This window comes from Molossus molossus, unplaced genomic scaffold (genome assembly GCF_014108415.1).
Source record: "Molossus molossus isolate mMolMol1 unplaced genomic scaffold, mMolMol1.p scaffold_m16_p_13, whole genome shotgun sequence".
NCBI classification, from domain to species: Eukaryota; Metazoa; Chordata; class Mammalia; order Chiroptera; family Molossidae; genus Molossus; species Molossus molossus.
This window is the reverse complement of record NW_023425348.1, coordinates 86,864,607-86,874,984: the sequence shown is the minus strand read 5'-3', so window position 1 is coordinate 86,874,984 and position 10,378 is coordinate 86,864,607. Positions and strand designations below refer to the sequence as shown.

The 10,378-nt window shown below is 49.3% G+C and overlaps 1 protein-coding gene across 1 annotated transcript in view; it reads right to left on the bottom strand.

The window, feature by feature from the left end:
- Nucleotides 1-1,610: 1,610 nt before the first annotated feature.
- STX3 (syntaxin 3) overlaps nt 1,611-10,378 on the bottom strand; it is a 43,680-nt gene continuing 34,912 nt past the window's right edge. The window contains 6 exon segments of the mRNA XM_036257843.1: nt 1,611-1,720; nt 4,490-4,603; nt 6,069-6,179; nt 7,870-8,004; nt 8,195-8,268; nt 9,248-9,356. Coding sequence (XP_036113736.1) covers nt 4,520-4,603; nt 6,069-6,179; nt 7,870-8,004; nt 8,195-8,268; nt 9,248-9,356 — 513 coding nt within the window. The 3' untranslated portion in view covers nt 1,611-1,720; nt 4,490-4,519.

Here is a 10,378-nt window from a genome sequence, read left to right as displayed (position 1 = left end):
AGACCTCAGTCTCAGGAGGGCGAACCCCTGTGATTAGAGCTGTCTGGCCAAGCTGCTGGAGCCAGCCCGGCAACCTCGGAGCCACGAGCCAGAGGGCATGCCCTGGGCTCTGAGTGGCGGGCAGCGACTGGGAGTGAGCAGCCCTTGCAAAGCAAGCCAATGGGCTGTGCCTGGATGAGGGTGCTCACCTGTCCTGAAAGCGGTAACGTCAAAGCTGAAGCATAAATCACGCAGACCGGCAGGGAATCTAAGGCTCAACACGGCCAGCACAGTCACTACGCTTGAAAATTTCCTGGCTATCGCTTCTCCCTGACGTTGACCGGGGGTCACAAAGAACCTGTCAAGCTCATTAACCTGCTAGAAGGAAGAGCTACTCAGTAGTCCCTGGTGTCCCCCAGTGGACTCAGCCCTGGAGACAGGACATTCTAAAAGTCACACAAATGGTATCAGATTGCTCTGGGATTGTCTCAGGACAAACCCAGCCTAGGCAGCAGGTAGAGAGGTGTCAAAACTTGTCACCTACCTGCTAAGCAGAAAACCTTAATGGAGATTAACTTAGTCCGTACCCCCAAAGACCTATGATTCTCCCAGCACCCATCCAGGACCAGTGGTTTTCTCAATGACATGCGAAGAAGGCATTTCTACTATGATTCGTTTTCAGGTAAGCAAATGGCTCTTACCCAATTTTTAGCTTAGCTCAAGTTTTTTAATTACTTATTTAATTATTTATTTATTTTGAGGTTCTAATAGCCTCCGCTTCTAGCTCCCCACTTCATGAGAGACACAGGAAGATAGATATAGGCAGTCACACAATTATAAACTCCTCTGGAACAATGAAGCGAGTGACAGTGCTGGCACCAGCCTGCAACATTCCCTGAGCCGGAGACTCGAGCACCTGCTTCCTGGCCCAATTTTAAGTGCCCCAAATTTTTTAAAGCAAAAAAAAAAAATAAACACAAACATTTGGCTTCAAGGCAGTGGCTTCACAAAGCATTACTCTAACAGTGAGCAACCAGTTTTTAAGACTCAGCCATGAAAAAAATATCCCATACACTCTGCCTTTACAAATGGTAACCTCCGGGTGACTGCGTCATGCTGGCACCACCTACAGTAAACATGAGAGAATACAACACAGACGAAGACCGACGTTGGCCACCCAGCTGAACATTCTAGGAGCTTCATTTAAAGGCTACATTTCATGCCAGTCAGCTCCCAGACCAAAAGGACATCTGCCAATCCCTCCTATGTTCAGGACACAGGACAACAAACGGTGAGGACTGGGATCCTGCCAGTAGAAGACTCGAGTCCAAACCTTACTGTTGCCAAACTTGGAAGAATCCCTTTGCTTTGTTAAAGAAATTCTCCTAAGAAAAGTACAATGCAACTTCTGGGAGAAGAACACTCCATGAGGTAGAAAATACAGCACCTTGGGAAGGTCTCAGATAATGGGCTTTCCAAGGTGCAAGGCAAAATTTAACACAGCAGAGGGCAGAAAGAGAGGCTAGGTTGGTTCAGACACTCCAGGGGAGGAGGTTTGGAGGAGAACTCGGGGTTATAGCAGGTAGATTAGATTCCTCCAGAGCTAGATGTTTTGCTGGGTCAGGTCCAAGGACGGTTACAGGAAACAAAGGATTGGGTCCCACTCGCTCTCAAGAAGGTCATTCAAACTCCGTTCCCATCTGAAGACAAGGTGGCCACACCAGGCTGGAGTAGAATCGGGCTGTAAGGGAGGCAGGGGAAGGAGGAGCTGATCAGTGCACAGGATGACGGTGAAGGGCAACATTAAGAATCAGTGACAACCCTAGAAAGTGGAGGGGAAAGATCAGAAATACCTGAAAGCAGAGAATAATGGGAAAGTCAATGCTAAAGCTGAGAAATCCAATAGATACACCCAAGACAGGACCTGAAATTAAACATCCCACTGTACAAGACACTAAGCCCTGTGATGAGAGGGAGAATTGTTTAAATCCCTGGGCCTTTTCTAGCCCTTCACACAGGCTGTCACATACCCACCAAAGGACTTGTCCGTGGGAAGGCCTGACCACAGGTTGGAAACACCTGTTCTCTCTGTGGGGCTCACACAAGCGCCTCTCAGATACACGCTTCAGATGCTTTCTGGGACTCCGGTCTTCGCCATGACTCCCCAACGCTCCACTTCTCTTAGAAGGCGGAGGGGCATAGTGAAAGAATATGGGAAAGCTCAGGGCTTATCTTATGGCTACTTTGCCCTATGAGCTGTGTAGGCAAGTTTCTTAACTTGACTGAGCTTCAGAGAACTTGGGGTAACGTTATTCTCCTAGACGGGAGAATGCCTGCCTAGGGAAGAGAAGTGTAGGGTGTCTGTCTCCCTTCCCTCCCGTCCAGAGACCTCTCTCCCACAGAGGGGAGTCCAGACCTAGTAACGATCAGTCCTGACTTTATTAGGAAATTTGGAACACACTATGGTAAGCAACTCAACAACTGCTCAGTGACTCAGCATGTCATCTGAAAACAATAAATCAGTCTCCTGATTTTAAAAATTGATTCACTTACATTCTGAATTCCTGGAATTAGAAATGGTAAGGGGCATTATGAATTGGCAAGACATCTTTCATCCAAGAACATGGAAAGATATCAACTATTATGCCTTTGCTTAATTTTAACATCCTTTCCAATGATATCGTTAAGAGAGCAAAACCTGAACTGTAAAGAAAAAAAAAAAAATCAAGGGCTAGACTCCAAATGCCAGGGATAAAAAGAACCAATCAATTACTTAAGAGGTGTTGATCACCTCATTGCTACTTATCTTTCCAGAGGAAGGGGAATGTTTAGAGTTGTAATAATCTGACTTCCAGACCTAGTCACATGGCAGGAGGGAGAACGAAATATAACGTGAAGGATTGCCTCTGGAGATCAACATGGTGGTATGTATCAAGTCTTAAAAATATTTCTATCTAGCCCTGGCTGATTTAGCTCAGTGGTTAGAGCGTTGGCCCCTGGACTAATAAGTCTCGGGTTTGATTCTGGTCAAGAGCACATACCTCAGTTGCAGGGTCGTGCGGGAGGCAACCAATCGATGTGTCTCTCTCACATCGGTTTCTCTCTCTCCCACTCTATCTCTCTCTCTCCCCCTCCATCCCACTCTATCTGAAGATAAATAGAAAAATATCCCGGGGTGAGGATAAAAATATGTATGTATGTGTGTGTGTGTGTGTGTGTATATGTATATATATACATATATATATATTTCTATTACCTCAGTAACCCAACTTCTGTGAATTTATCATAAAGAGAAAATAGAAATGAGAAAACTATTACACTTACACTGTTAGTGACAGCAAAACAATAATAACAAATAACTGAGAGTGTACTCACAATCTTGTACTGAAATGAGATTTACAAAGAGACTTTGGTGGTGTGGAATGATGCTTATAACTGGGCACAAAACTAAATAACATAGTCAGAACTACATAAAACTGTGTCTGAGCGCATAAACTCACCGCAAAGTCTTTCAGCAATAACATTAAACATTAATTCTGTTCACCTTTCCTGCATTGTATATATTTTTAAACAAAAATAGTATATTTCACTCAGAAAAGTAATATTCAAGAAATCACTGAACAGTCCTAAGTTTTAAGAGGTTCAATAACTAGATCATTCCTATCATGCTACCACTATACACATGAAACCCTGATTCATGGGTCAGCCTTACTTTTTACCAGATTTTAAAGAAATTAATAGGCTAAATTTTAAAGTCACTATCCTGTAAGTTTCTCTAGACTTTCTAGACAAGGATAAGTGGCGACCTCATACGAAGAGAAACAGATGTTGACAAGCAGTCTCCTAGGTCCACTATTAGCTGTGTGTTCAAACTTGCTTTTGTTACTTAACTTCTCTTTAAGCCGAAGTGTCTTCATCTGTAAAATGTGGGTAATAATAGCACCTGTCTCACAGGGCGTTGTGAGGCGTCAATGTTATGTGTATATGGTGTTTAGTACATGGTCGAACACAATTCAGTACTCAAAAATGTTAACTACTAAATCATTCGTGATCCAACCAGTCAGCCCTACAGACCCCAATACCAATTCAAAGCCCAATTTACTCAGAAAAGGAGACAAAAAAGCAAAGCCCAACATGCATGAAATCCAGTAAGAATTCAGAAGACAAGGCCCAGATCCAAAACACAGACTGTACCCAGCTCGGGAGCATGCTTGCTGGGGAAGGGGGGCGAGAAGGAGGTGCTGCGAGAGGCCAGGAATGCGGTGAAGCAGTAACAGGCAGAGCAGGGGCAGAATCCACAGGGTGGGGACAAGTGGGACCCAACCCACGGGCTGAGCCTGGACCCAGAACAGAGTGTTAAAGACATGGAAGAATGCGCAGGCGCCGAAAGTGTGAGAGGGCTCAGGGTGTCCAGGGTGGACACAAGGCGGAGGAAGTGGAATTTGAAATCCCAGGCTAATTTGTCCAGAGGGAGCCAACGCAGAGTCCCAAGCACCTTCCCTTTACTTACATTTCAGTGCAGCAGCCTCTCGGGCCGCCCTTATTTCAGCCCAACGGAAAGTCCAATAATCAACGCTAAAATGCCCAGCAACACAACTACTACCACAATGATAATTATCAACTTCTGGAGAGGGATAAGAGAAACAAAACAAGGCATTATTACAAACAACCAAAGAGTGAAAACAATTCATCCAAAACCCAACCCCTCTCATCTCGACATCAAAAGCAGCTTATCAATTCAAATGAAAAAGGCTACACTCAACAAGAAGACATTCTGCAAGGGCATTTTGTATTTGTCAGGTCACCTCTTGGCTGGCTACATATTCCAGGTGGAAACATAGCTTTCTGTCGGCTCAGCTCACAATGCAGTCCTGCCCATGTGGACAGGCGTAAAAGCAACTACCATGGAGTCGCCGAGAAGCAACAGGCCAAGATATAAAGTGACTCATCTTTCCTTTTCAGGAAGAGGGTAAAGGTGTTTTTGACGTAGTCCTAATTTCAAAGTTCCATCCATGTCTCCCCCAAAGCACACTCCCACCTGTAGCCCCAGTGACTGGGGATCAAAAAGCATGAGCACGGTCCTGTTGTGAACCAGCCTAGGTTCATGTGAAACAACTCCCCAGCTCCCTAAATCCCTGCGCAAGCAATAGGTAAAGTGAGAAGAAAAACAAGGAACCAAAGAACAAAAATATCAGAGCCCAGGAGGAACAGGAAAGAACCGTCTAAAAAGCAAAAGCCACAGAGCTGGCCACCAGTCAATGGGCAGAGAAGCCAGAAGACCTCCAGCACCAGGGACCAGAAGGAGGCGGTGGAGATAGGGCGGGTGATGGGAAGAACATGATTAGACTCTGAATCTGATTCCCTGCTCCTGTGCTGACTAAGTGGCCTGAAGCCGATTACTTCACCCCGACCCTCAACTGTGTCAACTGTGTCATCTATGAAGCAGAAATAATAGGTGCTCCATGAGATATGAGATGTTCATATCGCGATCAGCACAGCGCTGAGGTCATGGTGGAGAAAAGGGGGGCAGAGCTTGGCTGCGGGAGTGGAAGACAATGAAGAGAAGGTTTCTGAAGACAGAGGAGTCAAGTGTAACATCTGAAAGGATGATGAGCTCTGTCCAGGAGCAACACTGGGCAATGCTTCCACCCTACAGGGCCGTGTTCAGTGCGGGGTCTTGCGTGAGAGCCTGTGAGCCAGATCCATGCAGGGCACACCTGGGAAGGGAGGACAGCTGGTCTCCAGGAGAGGCTGACACAGGTGTTTGGATGAGGCCAGGGCAGAGAGAGGGCATGGGCTCAAGGACACTGGTGGGGATGACTGGAGGGAGGAGAGTAAGGTAGGACCAGCTGGGACGAAGGCGCTCACCCTCCGAGCTTCACTCTGATACTTGACGGCCTTTTTGGTGTCAGTAACGGCCCGCTCCACGAAGCCCACTGACTGGTCCATGTTGTTCTCAATACGGTCAATCATGGCTCCCTTTCCCCGGATGCCAGAGGTGGCGGCAGCAGAAAGAGAGACAGGGAGAGGGAAAGAGCGAGAGACAGCGCACAAATGGACCCTTCTCCGAGGGGGTGGGAGAGCCCCACCTTCCGGGCCTGCCCCTGGTACTTCACGGCTTTTTTGGTTTCATCCCGTGCCTTCTCCACGTGGTCCACCGTGTGCATGACATTCAACTCTATGTTATCTAACATCTCGCCCTGTGAAGAACAGACATCAGTCACACTTAATAGCCATCCCGCCCCCCAGTCCTAGCTCTCTCCACATTTTAATCTTCAACGCAAGGGGAGCATCCAGAAACCCCGATGTGTGGCCTTCCGGAGGGCACACACCCACCTTTTCCCATGATTTACCCATGGACCCCTGGTCCTTGGTGGTCACTCACTGAGTCACTTCTCTGGGACAGACCCTGGGCTGGTCACCTGGAGCACACTGCCTGCATGCCTGGTAACTAAATATTCTCACAGATCCCACCACCACCATTTTTCTAAATTAAGCATGTGAGGCCAGAAACCACAATAAAAATATCTCATGTTCTTAGGGCACCACCAGGATCCCAGCCTCTTCCTGGTCATTCGAACCGGAACCAAGTTCATCGGGCCTGAGCTGAGTTTGTTCACTGAAACAGAACAGTGCCTGGCACACAGTAGGCCCTCAGCAAACAGCTGAGGCTGGAGCATGGGCTTTCTCAGAGAGACATTCCCAGGCCCCTTAAGGGACACACTGGGTGTACCCATGCCACCTGGCTAAGAGACAGTGATCTCTTAAAAAGATTTCCAACCATTTCCCAGCTATTACTTCCCAATAGGAAGTGTTGTCATTCCAAGCAACTTCTGGGCATCTTAGGACAGGAATTCCCCTCACCTACCTATACCTCCCTCAACCCGACCCGTGGCTTTATGGCCGTCTGTCAACAGGAAAAGGCACTTACCACCACTTGAATCTCAAACCGGCTCCTCGGTAAGGCAGTGTGGGAGAAAAAGGGGAGGTGGGGATGGAGGGACCAGAAACGTGATCTCAAAGGCCAGAAGGGGAGGAGGAAAGGCACCTGAGCCCGAGCAGGGAACTGACGGCCAGCCAGGCGGTGCCCAGGCTTCGGGCAGGGTCTGTGGTCCTCCAGAGGAAGCAGTTCTCAGTCCTGGCCCGCTGGCTGAGCAGCTGCAGGGTCACGGGCGGCGGCACACCGCCACAATGCCACACCGTGCCACAGGCCTGGGAGCTGACTAAAACTAACACCATGCAGGTGACAGAGACCTGCATCCCTGAGAAGTGTGCCCGGGGATGGGGCCAGCTGTCCAGCTGAGCACCATGAGTGTTTCAGGCTTTTATGTAAATGTTGTGCTATTCCTTCATTCACTTTGTTGTCTGCTCTTGCTCCTGAGCAAAAAGTGTCAACGTTTTTGGAAGAACAAATACAGTATTAAAACAAAAAGGGGTAGGGGGGAATACTTCTGTTAAACCTAACCTTTCCCTGTTAACTGAGGAAAAGGCCACATGTTTTCGACATGAGCAGTGAAACAGTTCCTGTCGGCAGCGTGTCTTAAGGCATCATCATTAACAGCCCATAACTCTAACTTTAAGAGACAAATAAAAAGAGATCCTGAGTCCAGAGGGAACTAGGCACTTGACAGACACATCAAGCCCCGTATTAACTAGAAATGACAGTGAGGCCAAAGGATCAGGAAAGAATGACAAGGCCGAGACTACCCCACATGTCAAGGTTCAAGAATGCATTCCTGGAATACTGGAATTCTGTTTCTCCGTTAAGCAAATCTGGATGATTCTCCCACCCCCACCTCACCTGGCTCCCTGCATTCCCTCCTCACCATCCTCAGGGGAACCTGAGCTTCCCCCTCCTCCCTCCCCACACTGGTCCCCGCGGCCCAGTACCTGGTTCTCCACCAGCATGGCGATGTCCATGAACATGTCGTGCAGCTCCTTGATGCTGCTCTCCAGCCTCACGATGTCCTTGTGCCGTCCCTCGATCTCACTGAGGGCTTGCTTGGAAATCTGAGAGTCAATGATCTACAAGAGGCCGCACAAAGATGGGCCATCAGCCGCCACCCCCTGCTGAAGCCCTCACCCACCCTCCTGCTGAGCCCCTCCTGTCTCTTCCTCCCCGCACCTGCAGCCCACCCTCCGCCTGCTGCCCGCAGGGAGCTCCTGGAGGCCTCCTCTGCAGAGGGCCATGCACCCCGGCTCCCGAGTCACTCACCCCGGAAGTGAAGATGGCAGGGTTTCCACTCTCCAACATCTCCTCCAGCTCCTCGTCTGTTGTCTTTTTGCCAGCTTTATAACAAAAGGAGCAGAGCATCAAACATAAGGTGCGACACACCATTTTAAAAGTCCCCTGGAGATTAGGAATACGGTAACCCCACGATAAAGACCATGGCCTTCACAATACTCCCCCCACAGACTCCTGACTCATCTGTCTTCTGATTTCTCCCCTAATCTGACTCATCACTGATATGATCAGCAGTGACCTTCCTGAAGCATATACCTGTCACAGTCCTTCCCAGCTCAGAATGTGGACTGGCCCATGACTACGCCATGGAGCCCAAGGCCCTCAGGACAAGCCCTCCCCTCACCCCATTAACCTCACGCTGCTACTCCCACACACATGCTTTCCCAGGCCGTGAACAAACGGCCACTCCTAAATACACCTGTTTGTCCGGCTGCGTCCTTGTCCCTCAGCTGCTCCCCTCCAGGGCATTCCACCCCGCAGGGCCCCGCATTCCCCGTGTCATCCCTCACAGCCACTGGCACTGCACCTTTCATTTCATCCATGTTCTTCGCTACCAAAAACGGCGAGTCCCCAGGAGCCAGTGCTCAGCAAGTGTCTCCCATCTACGTATAGGAAACGCTGGCTTCCGCAAGAACAAAACCTCGCCCTGGCTGGTTTGGCTCAGCAGTTAGAGCATCGGCCCGCGGACTGGGGAGTCCCAGGCTCGATTCCCACTAAGGGCACGTACCTCGGTTGCAGTTTGTCCCTGGCCCCGGTTGGGGTTGTGCGGGTGGCAACCAATCGATGTTTCTCTCTCTTTCTTCCTCCCTCTCTCCCTCCTGCTCTATCTGCAGATAAATGCAAAAATATCCTCAGGTGAGGATGAAAAACAAAACAAAACAAAAAAACCCAGCATCCAGGAAGCATGCTGGGCTTGGGCACAGAATATGAGACGGAAGCCACAAGCGCTGCTGCTCCTTCTCCCTAAGTCTCCAACTTGGACGGACAGCCACGTGGCAGGACCCCCAAACGTCAGACACGTACTGATTTCGAGCTGCCGCTGGATTCGCCCTTTGCTGCGTTCACGGAAGTCCACCTGAGCCTCGTTGTACTTGGTCATCACCTCCACAAACTTCCGGGAGAGGACAGAGTGCTGTGGGGACAAGTCAAATGCAGTAAGCCCCCAGAAGTGAGGGAGGTGGGAGGCCCCTAACTATTGTAGAACCCCCACCTCCATCCCCACCCCACATGGCTTCATGTCCAGCCGCATGGGCCTTGGAACCAAAAGATCAATATATCAGACTCAGCTCTTCGGTTTCCTGACTCTGCACTGATGGGAGAGTCTGCTGACCTTTCCACAGCATGCTTTCAGCGTGCTGCCCTGCCCTGCCAACCTCATATGGTCATACTGAGGCCAGATGAGATCACCTGTGAATCTCAGCCCTGCACCCACATGGACTAGGGGTATTTTTTGGCACAACCCCTGGCTTACTTTCTACAGCTGCCAGACTCCCTTCCTACATCCCACACCTGCCAAAGATCCTGAGTTCTTACTCAAACTGTTCTCCCTAACTCGTCTTGCTTCTAACTCGAAAAGCTAATGCAGTCACACTAGAGCCATTAAGCATTACTGGTTTGAAAAATCACCAATATTTATACTTTTTTCAAACCCTCTACCACCATGCAAACTCAGAAGCAAAACCATTGCAAAAACCCAACTAGAGACACACCTGCCTCCTGCCTACTACCTCTTCCCCCGCCCTAAGCCAGTTTTCAGATGGCTACCAGATTATCTTCCTACCAGACTGTAACCGGAGGCAGGTGCATCCAGGAGACCCGCTCATAACCAGACGCTCTAGACAAGCCGTCAAGGACCTCTGGAATATAGCACTACTTCCACTATCCCACACAACAAACTTTTTTTTCCAGATGGGCTTCTTCTCTTCATGTTTGCCCTTCATCACTACCTCAGCCCCGTCACCACCACTGCTACCTACACACCTCCACATACACACACAGACATACACACCCTGCTCCTGCCTCTTGCCTCTTGGGAGAAACTCCACCCCTGAGCCTGTCCATGTGGGCACTCTTACCATCCAAGGCCCAGCCTCCTCTGGCTACCCCCAATTCTTCCCGAGATCTGTTAATGCTGAGAGCATGTGCAGTGGGTTA